The sequence below is a fragment of the Anomaloglossus baeobatrachus genome, chromosome 1, assembly GCF_048569485.1.
Source record: "Anomaloglossus baeobatrachus isolate aAnoBae1 chromosome 1, aAnoBae1.hap1, whole genome shotgun sequence".
Classification (NCBI taxonomy): Eukaryota; Metazoa; Chordata; class Amphibia; order Anura; family Aromobatidae; genus Anomaloglossus; species Anomaloglossus baeobatrachus.
This window is the reverse complement of record NC_134353.1, coordinates 45,817,626-45,842,117: the sequence shown is the minus strand read 5'-3', so window position 1 is coordinate 45,842,117 and position 24,492 is coordinate 45,817,626. Positions and strand designations below refer to the sequence as shown.

The window sequence follows — 24,492 nt, the reverse complement described above, 5'->3', positions numbered from 1 at the left end:
ATGAGAATACCCAAGTCCTTCTCCTGTTCTGTAGTCCCGAGTTTACTTCCATTTAATGTATACGCAGCTATAGGATTACTCCGTCCTAGGTGCATTACTTTACATTTATCAACATTAAATCTCATTTGCGAAGTATCTGCCCATTCTGACATCTTATCCAGATCTTTTTGTAATATTGTACTATCCAGGTCAGTTTTTAATAGCCTACATAGTTTGGTGTCATCGGCAAAGTCTGACACTTTACTATCAATCCCATCCACAAGGTCATTAATAAAGAGAGTAAAAAGAATCGGTCCAAGCACAGATCCCTGCGGCACCCCACTGCTGACTATAGCCCATTTAGAGAATGTACCATTTATGACTACTCTTTGTTTCCTATCTTTTAGCCAATTCCTTACCCAGTTGCATATTGTGTCCCCTAGTCCTTGCTTCTGGAGCTTTAGTATAAGGCTATTATGTGGTACAGTATCAAATACCTTTGCAAAGTCCAAATAAATCACATCAGCTGCATTACCAATATCCAGGTTTGAACTTACCCCCTCATAGAACCCCAACAGGTTGGTTAGACACGACTTATCTTTCATGAATCCATGCTCTTTGTCAGTTATCATATTATTTTCTGCAATATATTTTTGCATGTCATCCCTTAAAATGCCCTCAAAAACTTTGCATACTACTGATGTCAGGCTTACTGGACGGTAGTTGCCTGGATCTACCCTCTTACCTTTCTTAAATATCGGTACCACATCAGCAATCCTCCAATCCTGAGGCACCAACCCTGTTACAAGTGAGTCTAAAAAGATGAGATACAGCGGTCTGTCGATTACGGAGCTCAATTCCCTCAATATTCGTGGATGAATGCCATCTGGCCCTGGGGATTTGTCAATGTTTAATTTACTCAGACGTAGGCGTACTTCATCTTGTGTTAAATTAATTATATCGGGTGGTGGACTTTGATTTTTCACTTGTTGAATGATCCCTGGTACAGTCAGTTCCTTGGTGAATACAGATGAGAAATGCCTATTTAATATCTCAGTCTTTTGTTTGTCCTCTATAACTAACTTGTTATTATATTTTAAGGGGCCAATACTATCCTTGTTTTCCTTTTGGCATTAATGTATTTATAAAAGATTTTGGGATTTATTTTAATGTCATTGGCGATTTTTGTTTCAGTAGCTAATTTTGCTTGTTTGATTTCTTTTTTACATTTCCTATTGATATCTTTATACTCCTGCAATGCTATTTCTGTATTCTCAGCCTTTAAGATTTTAAATGCCCTTTGTTTTTGTTTTATTATACTTTGTACAGTCTTATTTATCCATAGTGGTTTCTTTTTATTCCTGGACATTTTATTACCAGAGGGTATACGTTTTTTACAGGACTCTAGTAGTATATCCTTAAACTTTCCCCATTTATGTTCGGTATCCCCAGTTACCATGACTTTGTCCCAATCTACACATTTAAGCTCTTCCCTTAATTTGTTGAAATCAGCTTTCCTAAAATTCCAGGTTTTAGCATTCCCCCTTTGAAATGTTCTATTGAATATTATGTTGAAGCTTACCATATTATGATCGCTGGTGCGCAAGTGCTCCCGGACCTGTAGATCTGAAATTGTATCCGGTCTATTTGACAGGACCAGATCTAGCAAATTATCTCCCCTCGTCGGTTCATCTACCATCTGAGAGAGTAAATGGTCTTGAATAGTAGATAAGAATTTACAGCTTTTAGCAGAACCAGAAGATTCTATGTCCCACTGAATGTCTGGATAGTTGAAATCCCCCATAATAAGAACCCGATTATTATTATTAGCTGCCTTTTCAATTTGTTCCAGCATTTCACCCTCTATTTGTTCAGGTATGTTAGGAGGCTTATAGCAAACTCCAATTAGCATTTTTTCATTATTCCCCTCCCCATGTACATTTACCCATACTGACTCTACATTGTTGCTGTTCCCCTCAATGTCTTCATACAACACAGGTTTTAGGTTAGATTTAATAAATATACACACCCCACCACGTTTTTGGCCTTTCCTGTCCTTCCTAAATGTACTATAACCCTGTATGTTTGTCACCGTCATGGCTTTCATCCAGCCAGGTTTCCGTAATGCCCACCACATCATAATCCATGGTTGACATAAGAGTCTCCAATTCATTCATTTTGTTTGCAAGACTTCTTGCATTTGCCAGTAGACATTTAATCCTATTAACACCTTTATTACTCCTAGCCTCCCTACGTTCCTTGTATGTCCCATCCCCCCTAATCCTTCATTGACCCCTACCATCTCCCTGTCTCTATCTGCTCTATCTATCCCCTTATTTGCTCCACTACCCTCCCTCCCCCCCCGATCCTAGTTTAAAAGCTCCTCCATCCGTCTGACCATTTTCTCCCCCAGCACAGCTGCACCTTCCGCATTGAGGTGCAGCCTGTCCCTACCGTAGAGCCTGTAGCCGACTGAGAAGTCGGCCCAGTTCTCCATGAACCCGAACCCTTCCTTCCTGCACCAATTTCTAAGCCACATATTTATCTCCCTAAGCTCCCGCTGTCTTTCTAGTGACGCTCGTGGCACCGGTAGTATTTCTGAAAACACCACCTTGGAGGTCCTGGACTTCAGCTTCTCTCCTAGTTCCCTGTAATCATTTTTAAGGACCTTCCACCTGCCTCTAACTTTGTCATTAGTACCAATGTGCACCATGACCGCTGGGTTTTCCCCAGCCCCACCCAGCAATCTGTCTATCCGATCCACAATATGCCGAACCCGAGCACCCGGCAGATAACACACTGTTCGGCATTCACGGTCTCGGCGACAGATGACCCTGTCTGTCCGCCTAATTATAGAGTCTCCTACCACCAACATCTGTCTGGGCTTTGCTGCACTCCTATTTCCCTCCTTCCTACAGCAGTTGTTTTCCTGGTTGCTAGGAGCAACATCCTGCTGTAGTGACCCTAGTCCAGGCCCTTCATTCCTAATATCAGCCAAACAGGCATATTTACTAGGTTGTGCCAGGTCAGGACTAGGCTCCCTGACACTTTTCCCCCTACCTCTTCTTCTAACTGTTACCCAGCTACCTACCTCTGGGTCCTGATCTTCCCCACTTCCACCCTCCTCCATATCACTGGCCCCAGCCAGAGAAAGCTCAGTGAGCTCTAAACTCCTCTCCAGGTTTGCAATGCCCCTTAGTGTTGCAAGCTGCTTATTTAGATCAGTTACCTTGGCTTCCAAATACGCAACATGCTTGCATCGAGTGCAGACATAGTCACCCTTGAACGGCTGCTCAAGGCATGCATACATCTGACAAGATACACACCTGGTAGCATTGTCCATGGAGCACCTATCAAATGGGGATAAACAGTAAAGTAGAAAAACAAAGAGAAAAAAAACGAAAAAAACCCAATAGGAAACGTATAAGGATAAATTCAAACTATATTCTTGTGTCAAACTATGTAATTGTGTTGAAACTATGCACTTATCTTAAATTCAGCACTTTACTTCAGTTCAGCACCTCGCTCGCTCAGCACCTCGCTTGTGCTGGGTGGTTTATATAGATGTACAATGACTATCAGAAGCTGCTAGAAGCTTCTAGAAACAGGTGTGACTAATCCTACTAATTAAATCACAAGACTAACTTTTTTTTTTTTCCCTTTTCACAGAATCAAACAGACACACAATTCCCTAATGAAATTCAACAATTACAGTTATCACCACTATGTAATTGTGTTGAAACTATGCACTTATCTTAAATTCAGCACTTTACTTCAGTTCAGCACCTCGCTCGCTCAGCACCTCGCTTGTGCTGGGTGGTTTATATAGATGTACAATGACTATCAGAAGCTGCTAGAAGCTTCTAGAAACAGGTGTGACTAATCCTACTAATTAAATCACAAGACTAACTTTTTTTTTTTTCCCTTTTCACAGAATCACAAACAGACACACAATTCCCTAATGAAATTCAACAATTACAGTTATCACCACTATGTAATTGTGTTGAAACTATGCACTTATCTTAAATTCAGCACTTTACTTCAGTTCAGCACCTCGCTCGCTCAGCACCTCGCTTGTGCTGGGTGGTTTATATAGATGTACAAAGACTATCAGAAGCTGCTAGAAGCTTCTAGAAACAGGTGTGACTAATCCTACTAATTAAATCACAAGACTAACTTTTTTTTTTTTTCCCTTTTCACAGAATCACAAACAGACACACAATTCCCTAATGAAATTCAACAATTACAGTTATCACCACTATGTAATTGTGTTGAAACTATGCACTTATCTTAAATTCAGCACTTTACTTCAGTTCAGCACCTCGCTCGCTCAGCACCTCGCTTGTGCTGGGTGGTTTATATAGATGTACAATGACTATCAGAAGCTGCTAGAAGCTTCTAGAAACAGGTGTGACTAATCCTACTAATTAAATCACAAGACTAAAGCTGGTGTCACACACAGCGACAACGACAACGACGTCGCTGCTACGTCACCATTTTCTGTGACGTTGCAGCGACGTCCCGTCGCTGTCGCTGTGTGTGACATCCAGCAACGACCTGACCCCTGCTTTGAGGTCGCCGGTCGTTGCTGAATGTCCAGCTACATTTTTTGGTCGTCACTCTCCCGCTGTGACACACACATCGCTGTGTGTGACAGCGAGAGAGCGACGAAATGAAGCGAGCAGGAGCCGGCGTCTGGCAGCTGCGGTAAGCTGTAACAAGCGTAAACATCGGGTAACCAAGGGAAGACCTTTCCCTGGTTACCCGATATTTACCTTCGTTACCAGCCTCCGCCCTTGCTGCCAGTGCCGGCTCCTGCTCTGTGCACATGTGGCTGCAGTACATATCGGGTAATTTACCCGATGTATACTGTAGCAAGGTGAGCAAGGAGCCAGCGCTAAGCAGTGTGCGCGGCTCCCTGCTCTCTGCACTGTGACATGTAGCTGCAGTACACATCGGGTTAATTAACCCGATGTGTACTGTACCTAGGAGAGCAAGGAGCCAGCGCTAAGCGCGGCTCCCTGCTCTCTGCACATGTAGCACAGCGACGTTATGATCGCTGCTGCGTCGCTGTGTTTGACAGCTAAGCAGCGATCATAACAGCGACTTACAAGGTCGCTGTTACGTCACAGAAAATGGTGACGTAACAGTGACGTCGTTGTCGCTGTCGCTTAGTGTGAACCCAGCTTAACTTTTTTTTTTTTTTTTTTTTTTTTTTCCCTTTTCACAGAATCACAAACAGACACACAATTCCCTAATGAAATTCAACAATTACAGTTATCACCACTATGTAATTGTGTTGAAACTATGCACTTATCTTAAATTAAGCACTTTACTTCAGTTCAGCACCTCGCTCGCTTGCGGGTTGCGGTGAGGACTGGTGACACCGCCGCTGCCTTGGTATGGGACGCCCGGGGCTGATGGAGCGGGGCAGCAAGGTGGATTCCCCTCCATGGGTAGGGGAGGTGTAGTCCCGGGGCCCAGAGGATGATGCGGGGTAGCAGGGAAGAGTCTTTAGAAATGGACCGGATGATACCGGTGTACTCACTGTGGTAATAGATCACATAAAGTCCATGTGGTAAACCAAGGCAGGATGCGAGGAGGGCTGTGCTTGGTCCCGCACATCGGCTTACTTGGCAGAGGCCCTTCCTCCTGCACTTGTAGTTTCTTGTGTGTTGACTTAACCCGCATAAAACGAGAGAAATCCACTCCCTGTGTTTTGTATGCCCGCAAAATCTGACCTTTGGGATCTATGTGGGTTCTGGCGGACACATTGGGCTTCCGTTTCACTCTGTGGGCTACTTGTGGGACAAGATCTGGAACCTTGTCCCCTGCTGGATAATCGGTAAGGCGCTTGCAGCGGTCCTTGCCCTGGGGTCCAGGTATCCCGACTGTGCACGGCCTCCGGACCGGATTCCCTCCGTCGGCACCGGTGGGCTACAACCCCTTTCCCAGTCCAGTTTAGGTCTCCCGCGACCAGTTCTCTGTCGCCTGTGGCCCTGCTCTGCCGTCTGCCACCTAGTCAGCTATTGTGGTCCGGTAGTCCGGGGGCTCCGACCCCTAACTACCACTCCGCTCCTCTCACTTCCTCCATCTCCACTTGTCTCCACTCCAACTTTAACTCCAACGTTAACTGTCTTGTTCCCTCCCCTGACACCTCAGGACCCCTAGGTGGGCATTCTCATCCGCCTGGTCCCGCCCACTGGTGTGTCGCTATTGTCCCGGGGGGGTGACTAGGCTTTTGTGGCTGGTGTTACCTATGTGTGGTGTTGTGTTGGTGGTATGTGAAGAAGGATGGAGTCTTACACCAGAAGGATTTGTGCAGTCTCTGTGACAACCTGGTTTTGCCAGGGCGTCACACTCCAGTCGGGAACTGGAATTTGATTTTTTGCGTGGAGCAAAGAGGCATGCATGTTACTCAACAGATGCTCCTGATTCAAGAACAGGCATACACACCTTCATTAATCAAGAGTGCCTAACTCCACCAAGCTGTCTCATCAAAACCAGTGAGAAAACCAACATTCTTGATGAATCGTGGCCTCTAACAAGACCTAGAAGTAAAATGGAAATGTCAGGGAGTAAACTGGGCAATCTAAGGATGATCGTTTTATAAATGGGTTAAAGGGAACCAGTCAGGTGTAATATGCACCCAGAACCACAAGCAGTTCTGGATGCATATCAGTGATCCCTGCCTAACTGTTATTGTATAGACTAGCTTAAATAAACAGATCTTTAGAAAAAGTATTTCTAAAGATCGTTTCTGATATGCTAATGAGCGCAGGGACTTTATTTGCCTCTTCTTGTCTTACAATTGTGAATAGCATCGGTGTGATCCCAATTCAGGGAATTGGTGCCATCTGCTACTACTCCACTTGCCAGGGACTAGTCGCAAGGGAATTACTTCCCTTGGCCAGTCGGCTCACATAGCATGCTAGCACGCCTCTGTTAATGAATGCACAGCAATGTGCACATACCTCACTTTTAATGGTGGGCAGAGAAGGATGGATGCACACTGGGCATGATTCGGAGTCTCCACGACTTCCGATCATCCGCACTAAACTGATGCCAGATGTAAGCTTCCTGGCTTCAGTGAGGTTTAGTGCATATGACCAGAAGTGCTGGGGACTCCGAATCATGCCCAGTGAGCATCCATCTGCCTCCGGCCACCATCAAGAGTGAGGTATGTGCATATTGCTGCGCATTCATTAGTATGTTAGTACGTCCACAGGGGTGTGCTAACATGCTAGGTGGGCCGACCAGCCAAGGGAAGTAATGCCCTAGCGACTAGTCACTGGATTCATTAGCATATAAGAAACAATCTTTAAAAATACTTTTTCTAAAGATTTGTTTATTCATTCTAGTTTATACAATAACGGTTAGGCAATATGCACTCAGAACTGCTCGTGGTTCTGGTTGCTTATTGCACCTGACAGGTTTCCTTTAATGTTTTCCATTGACTTGAGCAGGTTTTACACGCTGCGACATTGCTAGCATCGGCTAGCGATGTCGAGCGCGATATAACCCGCCCACGTCGTACGTGCGATATTGTATGATCGCTGCCGTGGCGAACATTATCACTACGGCAGCGTCACACGCACATACCTGCTCTGTGACGTCGCTCTGGCCGGCGAACCACCTCCTTGCTAATGGGGTGGTTTGTGTGGCGTCACAGCGACGTCACACGGCAGGCGTCCAATAGAAGCAGAGGGGCGGAGATGAGCAGGACGTAACATCCCGCCCACCTCCTTCCTTCCGCATGTCCGGTGGAGGCAGGTAAGGAGATGTTCGTCGCTCCTGCGTTGTCACACACAGCGATCTGTGCTGCCGCAGGAACGAGGAACAACATCGTTAATAAACAGAAAATGATTTTTTATTTCAGGACGACCTGTCCGCAGCAAACGATTTTGGCCACTTTTGCGATCGTTTAAGGTTGCTCATAAGTGTCACACACTGCGATCTCATTAATGACACCGGATGTGCGTCACAAACACCGTGACCCCGACGATAATTCATTAACGATATCGTAGCATGTAAAGCCCGCTTTAGGAAAGGGCTACTTGGTGATTGTGCCCATGACACATTTCTCAAGACCTAGAGAGATGTCACATCTACATCTTCTCACAATTCAAGTGAATGGAATCATATTGTGACTCTTAAAGGACCACAAAAAGCAAGTTAACAAAATGTCATATTTGCTTGTCGCGGTTGCTATATCCCAGGTGCTACACTATAAGCAATGGCACACAGCAATCTCTGCTTTTGCAACCTGTATTGTTGTTTAGTCTTATTCTGATTTCCTATTTCATGCCGTTAGGAAAAAATGTATTAGCACCCTATCAGGGCATTTTGGTTGCTTACATATAATATCTCGCTTGTTAAATGCCAATAATGATACCAGGAAAAGAGACCCGATAAGACAATGCTGCTCTTGCAGATGTTCATAGGCCATAGTGGCTGGTAATCTTAAGTGGGCAGTGTGGCTTTCACATAGGTACCAATATTATTGTCCGCAATTTAGGGACAGTTTGCCTCTTCTTAATTTGCCTGGAAATGCCCCTTAGTAGAAGAGGTTTTGGGAAGTAAATAAAGGATTTTTTGCAGGCATTTTCAAGCATTCATGAGGTCATTACAGTACGACACACAGGACACAGTGGCCGGCACTACTATAGAGTGATCTTGGCTGACACTGGTTTGGGATCATTCCACAGTCTTGGAATATTTACGGTTCTCCATAAGTGGGTGTTTCTGTTAAGAAGGTATTAAAGTTTAGGTTAGCCACTACATTGTCTATCCATTGGAGAGGTTATCAACATTTAAATTGTGGGGGTGTGAAGTCCAGCACCCCGCGAGTCAGCTGTTACCTGGGGATGCTGAAAGTTCTTGGATGCTACTGGAAACAAATTACTCCATAAATTCCTTATTTGCCATGGGCAAGTACTGCAGATCTGTAACAGCGTGTCCCTCCCCCACCTGTGCTCATGGTGTAATAGTCTGTCCCTCCTTGACTGTCCTGTATGTACTACTTCTGGTGGGAGATTGTTCTTCTCAGCATGGGTCTCCTCCAATCCACAACTTGGTAGACAGAAAAGAGCCAGGACATCTAGAATCCTTTCAGGTACCAAATGTCCAGGGGGAGGGGGGCCCTTCTGCCCACCTAAGGGGCTGATCCCAGGAGAAGAGAACAATGAGACCCATGTTAGTCAGCTAGTTGGATCTCGGTTGGAGAAAGACTCGGATATATGGCTGAGGCTAGATCCTAGTACCTGTGTATGGACTGTTACAGATTGGAGATCAGTGGCCACGTGGGATTGTGTTTTGTTGTTCACCCTGTTGGACTCAAGGAACTCATATACGGACCATTGCCATAGTTTCCTTGGTGTCAGAATACCGGGAGGCATCCCCAGATCTGTTGTTTAGTTGTGGACTCCTTGCAGACTTTAAGGATTTATATTTTTGTTTGGTGCTTTATCTTTGTGGTTCCAATAAAGCCCTTTGGATTGTTCCTCGGCCTGGCATCCCTCACTGCTGTGTTGCATACCCCGTCACAAGATCCACCCCTTATTCAAGTGCTTAGTGGTTGGATCTGTAATACCTGGCCAGGGTTACTATAGTCTAGAAATAGCTGCTGTATTCCGACAGCATCCGAGACCTTCTGGCCACCCCCGGTGCTTCTTTGTGTATTATTCAAAGTAGACACATGGGCTTGACTACTGGACTAAATATATAAGATTGATACTATATAGAGGTGAGGATAGTGAGTAAAGTATGGTGAGTAGTTATACATATTTTTTGCATACATTTAGATTCAAAATACAATATAACAACTTTACAAAATTATTAACAACATATTGTGTGGACCTACTTGTCTGCGCAGATCCCGCGTCTTTTTGGTCATCTTATCGATAGCAATGTTTAATGGGTCACCTTTTTCTTTCCTTCCAGTCTAGGAAAAAAAGAAGCAAAATTAAATTTTAGATCTTTACATACAAAAACTAAGACAACAAATATATTATTAGGATCCCAGATTAATCATGTATTCACATCAGCATTTAATTAGCGCAAGTCAAAGAGCCAGATACAAAGATGAATGGAAAACAGACATTTCTGCTCTTCTGGAACATTATTACCTATTTGGAAAAAAGATGAGTTCATGGTTCCTGGCCAGAAGTAATTTAAGAATATTCTCCAATTTCTCTTTATGTAAGGAAAATATATTTTAACTTCTCTAATTACTTAAACTACCATTTCACATTACACACAAATCTAATGAGACCAATATGTTAAGTTAAATTTTTATTTGAAAAGCCTGTTTTTTTGATCTTGAAGACATTTTTGAAGATGATCTTTAAGAGTAAATATTTGGAACATAATAATATGAAAAACGTGTGAATGCAGTATGTATTAAGTTAAAGGGAACCTGTCAGGTGCAATATGCACCCAGAACCACGAGCAGGTTTGAGTGCATATTGTTAATCCCTGCCTTACCGTCCATGTATCTAGTAGCATAAACAGATCTTTAAAATAATTATTTCTGAAGATCGTTTATATGCTAATAAGGCTAGCAACTAGTTGCAAGGACGTGAGTTCCCTTGGCTAGTCAGCCCACATAGCATGTTAGCACGCCCCCTCGTAGGTGTACTAACATGCTAATGAATGCGCAGCTGCGTAGCAAATACCTCAGTCTTGATGGCAGCCGGTGGAGAATGGATGCACATTGCGCATGATCTGGAGTCCCGGGACTTCCGGTCATACGCACTATACCTCACTGAAGCCGGGAAGCTTACACCTGTCATCAATTTATTGCGCATGATCGGAAGTACCGGGGACTCCGGATCATGCGCAGTGTGCATTCATCCTCTGCCGGCCGCCATAAAGAGTGAAGTGTATGCAGCGAAGCTGCACATTCAGTAGCATGTCAGTACACCCACAGGGGCGTGCTAGCATGCTATGTGGGCCGACTAGCCAAAGGAACGCACACCCTTGCAACTAGTCACTGGCCTCAGCAAATACTCAAAGACAAACGGCTGAAGATGTAAACTGCCCAGGTCTGGGCTGTTTACATCTTCTGCGGTTTGTCTGTATTTGCTTAGCTTTTGGAGGAATTGAATCCTCTTTTTTGTTGTTGTTTTTTATATATATACATAGTCACTGGCCTCATTAGCATATAATAAACGATCTTTAGACATACTTTTTCTAAAGATCTCTTTATCTATGTTAGTGTATACAGGGACGGTTAGGCAGGGATTAGCAATATACACCCAGAACGGCTTGTGGTTCTAGGTGCATATTGCACCTCACAGCTTCCCTTTGGTGTTTTGCTTCCAATAAGCCACCTTAATCTAGTGTTAGGATTGGTGGGGAAGTCAGCTCCTGCTATCTGGACCAAAATCAACTCAGTACACATGCAATGTAATTAAATATGGCCATGCAAAAAATATTGCTGACAGAAGTTGAAATCCACCCCAATAAATCAGTTAAAGTGAATTTGTCAGCAAGTTTTTGCTACTGCATCCAAGAAGAGTGTGATTTAGGCAAGGAGATCCTGAATCCAATGATGTATCACTTAGATTACTGGGTAAAGCCATTCTGACATATGCAGAATTTTTAGATTTAGCCATGTAGCAGATCTGAGAGAACTATCCTGCCCATTCCAAGCTTTTAATACTGATTGTACATTGACAAAGATGTGTCAATCACAGGATGGGATGTGCTGGACTGCAATGACATGGTAGTCCAAGCTTTGAGAAGTCCTGCTGCTTAAACAAACATAGCAAATAAGCAACAGATTTGACCTTGACAAGACAGGCATCCCTGAATTATCAGTGTTAACCCTTGCAGCAAGCTGTCTTCAGCTTACATAGAAAAAACCTGCTAAAAAATCCCCTTAAGTCCCAAGGAAAGCTCATTAATGTCTTACTCTAGAAAACACACTTTAACTTGTCACTAACAATCAATATTGAGTTATATATTTATTTATATATTTATTTAAATTGATTGGATGATTGGAACATATTCTTGTTTTAAAAATGCACCAATCATACATCTTAACAAAACCTACATCTGCTCATGTGGATCAGAGCCAGGGAGGAGCTGAAATTTGTATCATCCAAGTGCCTAACGTTAGATGTGAATTTGGAAAGACAAATCCATTTCCACATGGGTGAGAACATGAATATAAAAAGAAACACTTGGCAAACTTCTTCATGTTCTTCTTTAAAAAGTGTAACGAGCTGGTAACAAGCTGTCCAAAATGGGTGGCACCATTCTACGATGGACAAAACTTTAGGCAAGGATTCTTTATGCCATAAAGTCCTGATCAAAGAGAGAAGGCTCATGGTAGTATGATCCAAATACCCTATGTAAGTAGTCAATCTGGGAAGGAGACGTCCATCCACAAGTCTGTCAACCTTACCAGGGAAATGGGAACTGGCTGAGGATCAAAGTTCCCTTTTCTAAAAAAGTAAAAAAAAGAGTTAACACTGGGTTGCATGTTCCTGAAATGATCAAAACATTTTATAGATGTGCTTTTGTCACAGCAGAGACCAAAAAAAGTTGACTACAAAAATCATCTAATGTGCGATATTTTGTTTGAATCCTGGAGGAGGAATTCAAAAGAGAAAGGTGACCTGGCCAAAATTCAACCCAAGGTTCCTCTTCTTTAGAGAGAAAAAGGGCTTCAACAGTGGCCCACTCCTTCTTGGAATGGACGTAACTATAGGCACGTATGCTTTTCTGTAATGTACTGGGGACCAAAGAGAGGAAGCTAAAGTTAGTTGGATTCCTGTATACCATATGTGGAATGAATGTGGAAAGAGACCTCATTTCCAACCATTTGCAAATGTGAGGAGGTAAAAGTTTATCTGTCCAAAGGTTAAGTCTGTTGTGGACTCCCTTTTTCTTTTTCCTAGAAAATGAAAAGGAGGCAACCCTGGGGTACACCATACTTCAATGGGCAACACTTTAGATTTGGATTTTTTAATGTTGTAGAGTTGGTACAAAGAAATTGGACTGTAGATACTAGTGCCTTGTGTCTAGTGCACATTGGGCCTTGTGGCGCTGGTGTCCCTGCAGGGATGCCAACATACTCAATGCCGCAGCAGGGCTGCACCCTCTCCTGCTGCCCCACAGTCACCCATGTGCTCCTCTGCCTCCCTCTTCTCCTGGGGCCTGTGCACAACACACACAATCCCCAGGAATGTGCTTAGGTCACATGCCTGTATCAGCTCTTTTCTTAATGGGCTGATGCGTCATTTCCTGGAAATGCCTCTCAGACCATATCTGAGAGGCACTTTGTATTTAAGGCACCCTCCCATTAGGTTAGGTGCCTGTGCAACCTTAGTTAGTCAGTCTTCCAGTCAGCTAGCTAGTTGTCAGGTCCCATTATATATGTGTCCGTTACCTGTTCCTGTGTCCAGCATCGGACTGGCTACTGGAGGAATTTCCAGTAATACCAGGCCTGGATGCAGTTACCTGCATTGAACTTCCGAGCTCTCACCTGGGCTCCGAGTGCAGCCTGGACTGAACTCAGGGTTTGCAGGACTAAACCGCAAGCGCCGAGGGATTGATTCCCCGGCGATTGCGATTCAGTTCATGACAGCTGCGGACAGGCTAGGCTGAACTCTGTTTAGTTCATGACAGCTGCGGACAGGCCGGCCTGGACTCCGAAACTGTCACCTGAGCTCTGGAGTGCAGCCTGGCCTGTCCGCAGCTGTCATGAACTGAACCGCAATCACCAGGGAATCAATCACTCGGCGCTCACGGTTCAGTCCTGAAAACCCTGAGTTCAGTTCAGGCTGCACTCGGAGCTCAGGTGAGAGCTCCGGAGTTCAATGCAGGTAACTGCATCCAGGCCTGGTATTACTCGAGATTCCTTTGGTAGCCAGTCCGACACTGCCTGTACCCATCTTCCGATACTTATCACTCCCTTCCATGGCTACTATACCTGTTTACCTCAGTCATCCCCCCCTGTACTTGCCCGCAGCGGTGTCCATACCCAAGTTCGTCTCTTGTCCTGGGGGTCAGCTGCCACAGTCACAGTCACTGCCCTGGGAGTAGTGTCTGGTGTCTGCCTCACTGCAGGCACTTTTTTAAGCCCATCCCACTAAAGGGCACACCCAGGTCCACCCTGTGGGTCAATGAGTCCACTCCCGCTAGCTGCCTCAACAACTCCAGCCTTTAGCGTTACAAGCCTTCTTTGCCTATTGCTGCCAACACAACCGGGATAAGAGGAATTTGCCAAGAATGAAGGTGCTCTTCAATTGAAATAGAAAAGGGACTCAACAATGGGCGACTAGATGCTGTAATGGAAAGTGCGGGCACATCTATATATGCTTTATGGTCTTAGAATAGTGAAGTGATGAAAAATAAAATAACAACAAAAATATGAAGTAGCCTTCAAATATCTGCTGCACTTGAAAGATGAAAGCCACTTTGACCCGTCTCGCAGAAGAAACTCACATCTGTTTTCATCTTCTGCATTTTGTAACAAGAAAAACCCTCAAAGGAAGGCATGAAAAGTATTTTCCGTTTACCAACACAGGTAATAGAAATGTGTTTCACCGCATGGAAAACTTTAAGTGGTATTTTATGCGCCTCCGTCTCTTAAGCGACAACATAAAAAAAAAAAAGAATATCTATTAACACTCATCCAGACTCACACCGCACAATGGCTCTGTTATGTGTCCCTTTACAAAGAGACATTCGCAATGACTGTCTGCTCGCAACGGTTACAAATCTTTTTTTGCTTATTCCATGTATTGCTCTTAATGCGTGTGTCAGCATGTTGAAATCCGGCTCAATTAATAACACAATTTCCTGCAGGAAGAATGGCTTTGATAAGCGGCTCTAGGTGGAATCATTATTAGTACTTGATTTGTATAAAGAAGTTGTGTATATTGAATAAAGCAAAGAAAACAGTGAATGCATGAACACCCACCCCCCCCCCCCCATTCCAAAAAATAAAGTATAGTACCTAACACTATAATAGAGATTTGGGGACAATTCGAGAACATGTCACAATACAGGTGGCACGCACACAAGGAAGCATGAAGGTCACAGATTGATAGACAGTATACCAACATGAAAAAATGGAACAGGGACAGAAAAAGAAGAAAAAATTGAGCCTCTAAGAAATAAAAAATTGTCTGTTTTAGGCAAGTTTTTCTATTATTATTTTATTATGCCAAGATAATAAATTTTAAAAACTATTCATAATTAATGATGAGCGAACCCGAACTGTAAAGTTTGGCATCTGTACAAAACAGCTCTGCTGCATCTGACACTCTGAGCTCTGCTGCATCTGAAAGTCTCAGCTTTGCTGCATCTGACACTCTCAGCTCTGCTGCATGTGATAGTCTCAGCTTTGCTGCATCTGAAAGTCTCAGCTCTGCTGCATCTGAAAGTCTCATCTTTGCTGCATCTGATAGTCTCAGCTCTACTGCATCTGAAAGTCTCAGCTTTGCTGCATCTGATAGATGCAGCAGAGCTGAGACTATCAGATGCAGCAGAGCTGAGACTATCAGATGCAGCAAAGCTGAGACTTTCAGATGCAGTAGAGCTGAGACTATCAGATGCAGCAGAGCTGAGACTGACAGTCTTAGCTTTGCTGCATCTGATAGTCTCAGCTCTGCTGCATCTGACACTCTCAGCTCTGCTTCATCTGACAGTCTCAGCTCTGCTGCATCTGACACTCTTAGCTCTGCTGCATCTGACACTCTCAGCTCTGGTTCATCTGATAGTCTCAGCTCTGCTGCATCTGACACTCTCAGCTCTGCTTCATCTGACAGTCTCAGCTCTGCTGCATCTGACACTCTTAGCTCTGCTGCATCTGACACTCCCAGCTCTTCTTATCTGACAATCTCAGCTCTGCTGTATCTGACACTCCCAGCTCTGCTGTATCTGATACTCTCAGCTCTGCTATATATGACACTCTCAGCTCTGCTGTATCTCACACTCTCAGCTCTGCTATATCTGACACTCAGCTCTGCTGTATCTGACACTCCCAGCTCTGCTGTATCTGACACTCCCAGCTCTGCTGTATCTGATACTCTCAGCTCTGCAATATCTGACACTCTCAGCTCTACTGAATCTCACACTCTCAGCTCCGCTATATCTGACACTCAGCTCTGCTGTATCTGACACTCCCAGCTCTGCTGTATCTGATACTCTCAGCTCTGCTATATCTGACACTCAGCTCTGCTGTATTTGACACTCTCAGCTCTGCTGTATCTCACACTCTCAGCTCTGCTATATCTGACACTCAGCTCTGCTGTATCTCACACTCTCAGCTCTGCTATATCTGACACTCAGCTCTGCTGTATTTGACACTCTCAGCTCTGCTGTATCTGACACTCTCAGTTCAGCTGTATCTGACATTCTCAGCTATGCCAGCAGCCAATCATAGCCGCCGGTAATCAGGGAAAGCAGTGAATATGTATGAGCAGTGATGAGCAGACCCAGAAGTAGCAATACAGCCACACGAGAGGCTCGGTAAGTATAATGCTTCTGCTTTAACCCTTTATTTTACACAGACATATATGGGGTTTGGCATCCGGGCAGATGCTCAGGTTCAAGTCTGGGCCCAAACCAGACTTTGGCCAGACCCACTGGACCTGAACATCTGGGGGTTCGCTCATCACTATTCATAAAGCCACTAAACATTGGCACCAAAAAATATACAGTACCTAAATAATCAACTATGAAAGAACACAAAAGATATTACCATGTACTGTAAGTGTACTCATAATATGGCCATTCAATCAGGAAACAATGCCAGAACAAACTATGAAATTCCAGTGTGTGGTTTTAGTGGACTCCTAGGATTTCTTGTTTACTGGTGTTGTGGTGTTCTTAGAATATATGCATATGAAAAAGCACAAAAAAATGCTAAAAATAATGGCCTTTTGCATTCTAATATCAAAATGATTTTCTGTGCACATGCTCAGTCCTTTGGAGCTTTTTTAACTAAGCCACTAAGAAAAGTGACCAGTCCATTCTTAAAGGGGTTGTCCACTACTTGGGCAAACGTTTCTCATTGCCCTCGTTCGCCCCTGTAAAAAACCTATACTCACCTCCGGTGCAGCTGCATCCCAGCGATATGTAAAGCCGCATTCCTGAGGTCCACATGACATTATTATGACACATGAGCCCCATGACCAATCAGCTCCCGGAATCTGTCTCCATTCCTTTGGACATTTTTGTGATTGCAGCGCTGACTTCCTGCTCAAGTGTTCGAAGTCAGGGTGAAGGTAGCTAGTGCTGATTGGTCACGGGGCTCATGGGTCATAACAATGTCACATGGGCCCCAGGGATGTGACTTTAGACATCACTGGAACCATGACCACACCGGAGGTGAGTATTGACTTATTTATTTTTACGTGACGAACAAAGTGAATGAGAATTTGGACAAACCCTTGAAGGCAAATTAGATGCTGCTCCCTTTTGCATGCATAATTGAAAAATAAAAAACACTGGCAGCAAAGTCACCACAAAAAAATTAAAAACAAAAAATATGCCAACAAAGAGTCTTCAGGAAAAACCACAGACATTCTCCTAAAGTGTCTTTCCCTTGCAAAATTAGGCGGTACAACGGCTTCTAGACATTTTGTGCACATATCCCAAAAGTTCTTGTGTAAAACAAGTCTTGGAAGGGGCCTTAAAAATTGGATATGACGTAGAAATTGTTGGATGGAGCTGTCTTTCAAACACAAAGGTCAACACTATTGATGATCAATTCGGTAAAGAGCTTGAATTTGGCCCAAGAAATTAGATTCTTATCGAACTTGTTTGAATGATTATTTCTTATTATGTTTTGGGGTCTCTCAAGACCCTAGATTATGAAAAACATAGGGTGATGAAAAGTATCTCATCTTGCCACTCATGCATCTTGCCACAACAGGTCTTTGATCCACCACATAGTTCCTTTTGACCAATTATAGCCTTCTGCAGCACATGTAACACCCTTTTCACTTTCCATTAGGGCTTTCAAAGCCGAGTCAGTTTCTAATGTCACAACGTAGAGTAAAGGCCCCGTTACACGCAATGACATTGCTAATGAGATATCGCTGGGGTCACGGAATTCGTGACGCACATCCGGCATCGTTAGCAACATCGTTGTGTGTGACACCTACGAGCGACTGCTAACGATCCCAAAAACGGCAAAAATCATTGATTGTTGACATGTTGTTCCTTTCTCAAATATCGTTGCTCGTTTAGGACGCAGGTTGTTCGTCGTTCCTGAGGCAGCACACATCGCTACATGTGACACCCCAGGAACGACAAACAACACCGTACCTGCGTCCTCCGGCAACAAGGTGGGAGTGGCGTTAATGCAGCTTCTCTCCACCCCTTCACGTCTATTGGTGGCCTGCTGTGTAACGTCACTGTGACGCCGCATGAACCGCCCCCTTAACACTAGAAGTCCCACAAATTTCGAGCTCCCCCTGAAGTCCCGAAAGAGGGTCAAATGACCCTTAGTCCAAACTGAATAGAACTAACTAGAAACTAAATGGCTAAACTCAATGGAAAACAACAACCTCCTGTGGTGCGACAGTAATGGCCTTAGTTACAGAACAAAAGGCGGTGATTATAGGATGTTAGCTAAAATCCTTCAGGTCATTCGACCCGTCTCTGGGTTCCGAAGGTAGAAATGTTAAATGACCCCTGTTGGGACTTCTAGTGTTAAAATAGAGTTTGTTCGCCCACCACAGCGACATTGTTAGGAAGGTATGTGCGTGTGACGCGTACTAGCAATATTGTTCGCAACGGGCAGCGATTTGCCCACGACGCATGCACGACGGGGGCGGGTGCGATCGCTAGTGACATTGCTAGCGATGTCTCAGCGTGTAAAGCGGCCTTAAGGATGGGTGAGGTTGAAAAGAAAGGATGTTTTGCAAGATGCATAAAGAAAGAATAGTTTGCTGGGAGATGCATTGATGACCAGACCTAATGGTTGAGGCAGCGAGAAGTATAAGCAACAAGTTTTTTCATCCCTTTTCCAGCTTTCTAGAAATATGAAAAATATTGGCCTCCTTGTTGCAATTTTGCAGAATTCCCGTAAACTCAACCACAAAAAAATCAGATTCAAGAGGGTCCAAAATTTTTTTTTTGTAAAATTTGAGGCCAATTGTATTTGTCTGGAACCAATTTCCGGATATGTAGTTAATGTCATGAAACAAGCCAATGCCCCTCATCCTCCTTCAAAGATGCATCCAAGACGTTGTAACCAGCTAAGCAGTGCCCTTTTAAGTACCCTATTTTGGGGAAAAAAACCTTTAATGGAAATGCAATTCTTCTTTATCGAGAAGAGCAAATTTGGATATGTGTTTCCAATGAAGCATTAAGTCTTTATATAATATGCTTCATCAAAGGCATCTCATGCAACCTACCCTTTTAGGAATGGAACATTGCTATTAGGTCTTCATACACCACCAATCACTTTTTATTTTTATTTTATATTTATTCATTTATTTTTTTTGGTTGAGGATTTAAGTGCACATATGACTAATCAATGACTAGTAACTTTGATCATAAGTACACCCAACTGTTTAAACTAACGCCAATCAGCCACATGTTTACCTACTGCCAGTTGTTTAATATTCTTTTTCCACAGGTCAACCGCACTTCCATGTGTACGGAGCAATGTATTGACAATTACTAATCAAGCCGAAAAATCATTTCACCCAACAAACAAGCATTTTACTCGCTCAATAGGAGATTGGCGGCCTGTTTACAGATGCCAATAATTGGCAAACAAGAGTTCTTAGGGATGCTTGACTCACATCATTGGCTAATTTAAACATACACTAAAATTATGGTATGTAAAAATGTGTAGTAAAAGAAAGCCATCAGGTTAGAATTTGTTTCTACAGCTCATGGAAGCAAGAAAAAAAATAACTAATTTGCATATCCTTTCATATGGAACATTTCATGCAAGACTTCAAATTTCAGCTGGATCTCCTTACTGAGAACCATTTAACATCATAGTAGTCAATTCATAGAAGAAATATTTAGGGCACAGAATGTTACCAATACCATGGATCGCAAGAAGAACAAACAAACCAGTTTTAGATCAAACAGGTCACTCAAAGCAAGGATCACCAAACTATGACTTCATAGGACACATCATACGAAGAGAGCAACCGGTGGAGAACAACATCATGGTTGGAAGAACAGAAGGAACAAGCCGAAAGGAAAGACCAGCAAGCCGATGGCTTGGTACAATCAAGAAAATGGCGGAGAAGACCCTGGTGGACTTGCCCTCTCTAGGCGGAGAAGACCCTGGTGGAACTGACCTCTCTAGGCGGAGAAGACCCTGGTTGATCTACTGAGGCTGAGAAGACCCTGGTGGACCTATTGAGGCTGAGAAGAACCTGAGGGACATATCTAGGCTTTCAAGATCGATCTTCCTACAGAGTGTTCATCCATCATCAAGTCACCATGACTTGAGATTGATCTGAAGGCCATTAAATAATAATAGTAATAATAATAATAATACAGAGATGTTGAGAACAGTGGAAATGAAGATTAAGCTTCAAGTGCGTAAAATTAGAAAAACCTCTTTAAATCCTTCAAAACATAGACCAAAATTGCACCCCTTAAGAAGTCTCATAAGGTGTCAATTTTAAAAGTAGTGTCCCAACTAGAAAACGGGGCACAGAAGTGTCATCAATCCATTCATGGTCTAGGGGACTAACGGAAAGACTTGAGCTCTGAACTCTACACCTCCATTCAAAAGCCCCATTCTTGAGATCAGTGAGGGTCCCAGCTGTCAGATCCCCATGGATCAGCAATTTATTACCCATGCTGTGGCTAAGTGGTAACTTGCCAAGTGGAGACAACACCTTTAAGGACAAGGAAAATGTCTTGAACATTGGACAACATAAAATATTTCTGAGCTGCAAAAGTCTAGACTGGACAAACGCCTATTACCAGCACCTTGCATTAATTTTCTTCTAAGGAACATGTAAAATTAATTAAAACATTGTAATATATGTAAATAATAATGAAGATCAAGAAGTCCATTGTAGTAAATTGGCCTGAAAATATTGAGTGAAGGAGAGTTTAAAACCCCCTTTACTATTCAAAGTTAAAGGAAACTTGGTTTATAATCCACAGTGCCAACGTAATTCCTACTGTTATGCAAATAACAGCAGGACAGAGGACACTATGCAACTTGGGCAGATGCTCCATAATTATCTCTGCCTAAATTTACTGGCATTATTAAAAACAACATAAACAGACCAAGCTCCGAAAAAACACATCTATCAAGGGAGCAGCAGACATCACTGTCACAAGATCAAAAGTCCACACTTGACAAGCTGAGACACCCCCTGTACTCCTCCATCCCAATACACAGGTGCGTACATGCTACATGACTCTGCTGCATTAACTTTTAAAGCACTGTAGGGAAAAAGGGAAAAATTATGATTTTTGATAGACGGGAAAGCAGTGTTGCTCGAAGTTTGGGCAGTTGTATGATTGCAAAACAAAAAAAATCTGGAATACAAGCATTAGTGGGAAGCAATTTTTTACATTTTTTACACATGTTTCTATGTGGAGCATGCGGGTTTGTTGGGGTTCAGGGCCAATGAGATTCAGGGTCAACGGGATTTAGGGTCATTGACTGTAAGTGCAGTTACCAAATGCTATTTGGTGCTAGAAGATGAGGATGCAAATGAATTGGAAGTTAAATTAGTAATATGAGGTGCTAAGACTCTCTATAGAGATGTGTTTGTAGAGCACGCTTACAAATGTGGTAGTTAGATATTATTCGGTTTGTCTGGGGTAGTGCATTCCAGAAAACTGATGCCACATGAGAGAAGTCTTGGAGACGGAAGTTGGAACTTAGGATCATAGAGGAAGTTGGTCTTAGATCAGTTGTAGCCTGATAGACAGAAATGAGTGAGGAGATATAGGGTGGTGAAGAACTGTGAAAGACAGAAGTGGGAACTAATGATTGTAGAGGATAGTCCCCGCCCCCATCGCAGCTGCAATATCATGGTGATAGCTGGCGTAGCAAAAATTATCGCTACGCCAGCTTCACATGCACTCACCCGCCCTGCGACGTCGCTCTGGCCGGCAACCTGCCTGCTTATTAATGGGGCGGGTCGTGCGGTGTCATAGCAACATCACACGGCATGCGGCCAATAGAAGCGGAGGGGCGGAGATGAGCGGGATGTAAACATCCCGCCCACCTCCTTCCTTCCGCATAGCTGGCGTGAGCCGCAGGACGCAGGTAGGAAATGTTCCTCGCTCCTGCGGCTTCACACACAGCGATGTGTGATGCCGCTGGAACGAGGAACAACATTGTAACATCAGTCATTTCCAAATTATGGAAATGACCCACACTACACCGATGATACGATTACGACGATTTTGCGCTCGTTAATCGTATCAAAAAGGCTTTACACACTACGATATTGCCTGCGATGTGCGTCACTTTCAATTTGACCCCACCGACATCGCACCTGCGATGTCGTAGTGTGCAAAGTGCCCCTTAGATCAGTTGGAGGGTGACTGAAATGAGAATGGAGATACAGTATATGGTGGGGAAGTTGTTGAGTGAGATAGATAGGTTTGTATTGTAATATGTAACTGATAGGTAACCAGTGCAAAAACTGGCACAAGGTGAAAGCATCAGTGTAACAGCTAGACAGAAATATCATCCTGGTTGCCACATTCAGGATGGATTGGTGAGGAAAAAGTTTGGTTAGAGGGAAACCAATTAGTAGAGATTTACAGTAGTCCAGGCGAGAAAGAGTAAGAGTGAGAGTATTTACAATTTCAAAGGGGAGAAAAGGTCGAATTCTGGAGATACATTTAAGATGTAGGTAACATGACTGGATAAAAGGAAATAAATTAAAGCTTTGTGCCAAATATAACCTCAAAACCGCAAGCGTGCTGCTTGGGAGTTAAGGGTGCTTTACACGCTGGGACATCACTAACGATATATCGTCGGGGTCACGTCATTAGTGACACACATCCGACGCCGTGAGCGACATCGCAGCATGTGACACCAAGGAGCGCCGATCAACGATCGCAAAACCGGGAAAAATCGTTGATTGTTGACACGTCACTCCTTTTCAAAATGTCGTTGGTTGGGCATGCCGCTGGTTGTTCGTCGTTCCTGCGGCACCACACATTGCTGTGTGTGACACCACGGGAACGACGAACATCTCCTTACCTGCGTTCATCGGCAATGAGGAAGGAAGGAGGTGGGCGGCATGTTCCGGCCGCTTATCTCCTCCCCTCCTCTGCTATTGGACGGCTGCCGTGTGACGCCGCTGTGACATTGCTGTGACGCCGAACGCACCTCCCCCTTGAAGGAGGGATTGTTCGGCGGTCACAGCGATGTTGCTGAACAGGTATGTACGTGTGACGCTGCCGTAGCCATAATGTTCGCTACGGCAGCGATCACCAGATATCGCACGAACAACAGGGCGGGTGCTATCACGCCCGACATCGCTTTCTATATTGCAGCGTGTAAAGCACCCTTTTTAGTTGAACCACCTAAGAAACTTGCAATATCAGATATAGGTGGTTTGGAAAAGAGAGAAAACCTAGCCATTTAGAGCATAGCTATATCTGAGACTAATGTTGGTCAAGAGAGAAAAACAACTTTCTAACACTAAAAGGGCATTGGGCTAATTTTCATGGGTTAATTGTACTTCATCTCCATCTCATGATAACTGTTAATTATATAGTACCAGCTTTGTTTTCTGCCAAGGAGATTACCATTTGATTTCCAAGAAAAACTTTGAAGGGCCAAGTCAACTTTGATACTGTCATTACCTATTGTCTCTTCTGAAATACCTTATGCCTTATTATTTCTACCAATGTATTGGAAATATTTTATTAATTCCATGGCAAATCTGTTGTCCATGTCCACGGAAGAAGAGGAGGTTTTGACATTCGAGTTAGGTCAGAAATTAATCATCTAGAATTACTTATAGAAGGTAACGTACTGTAGAGCTGGTGACTCATTTAACATTATGGGTAATTGGGACGTAACCTCTTTTGGCTCTTCTGTGTTAGGGATCATGAGTTTCCGAGCACAGGCTTAAAAGACCACAAAGTGGAAGGTAAAATTGAATGCTTTGTAAAGTACTATTTTTTTGACATTCATTAAGATAATTGTTACAAGTCCTCATCAGAACTTAGACACGAATTTACCGAATAGATAAAATTGGAATCTCTCGTAACGGGGTCAACAGACGGACATCAAATACAAGGTTGTCTTGTTAATCTCATGATCTTAGTAGCTTATTAAATTTATCTATTGCCATTATTTCTTCGATGCAAGACAATTTTTCTTGTTTTAGAAGCCTACAGTTGAATTTTGACTTTGTTGAATGGAAGAGTAGACTTCTTGAGGATATCAATAATTTGACTTTGTTGAATGGAAGCGTAGACTTCTTGAGAATAACAATAAAAATTAACTCATACATTTTTCGTGAAGGTTGGAAAAGTCTTGACACTTTTGACATTGCTTTTACCTTTGGATCCACCATGAAT

At 43.5% G+C, this 24,492-nt stretch overlaps 1 protein-coding gene across 2 annotated transcripts in view; it reads right to left on the bottom strand.

Moving 5' to 3' along the window:
• Positions 1-24,492, bottom strand: part of CTNNA2 (catenin alpha 2) — a 3,064,502-nt gene that overhangs the window by 789,232 nt on the left and 2,250,778 nt on the right. For both annotated transcript variants that reach the window (XM_075346593.1, XM_075346583.1), the window contains exon 9: positions 9,842-9,922. In XM_075346593.1, the coding sequence (XP_075202708.1) occupies positions 9,842-9,922 (81 nt within the window). The remainder of the gene's footprint in view (positions 1-9,841; positions 9,923-24,492) is intronic.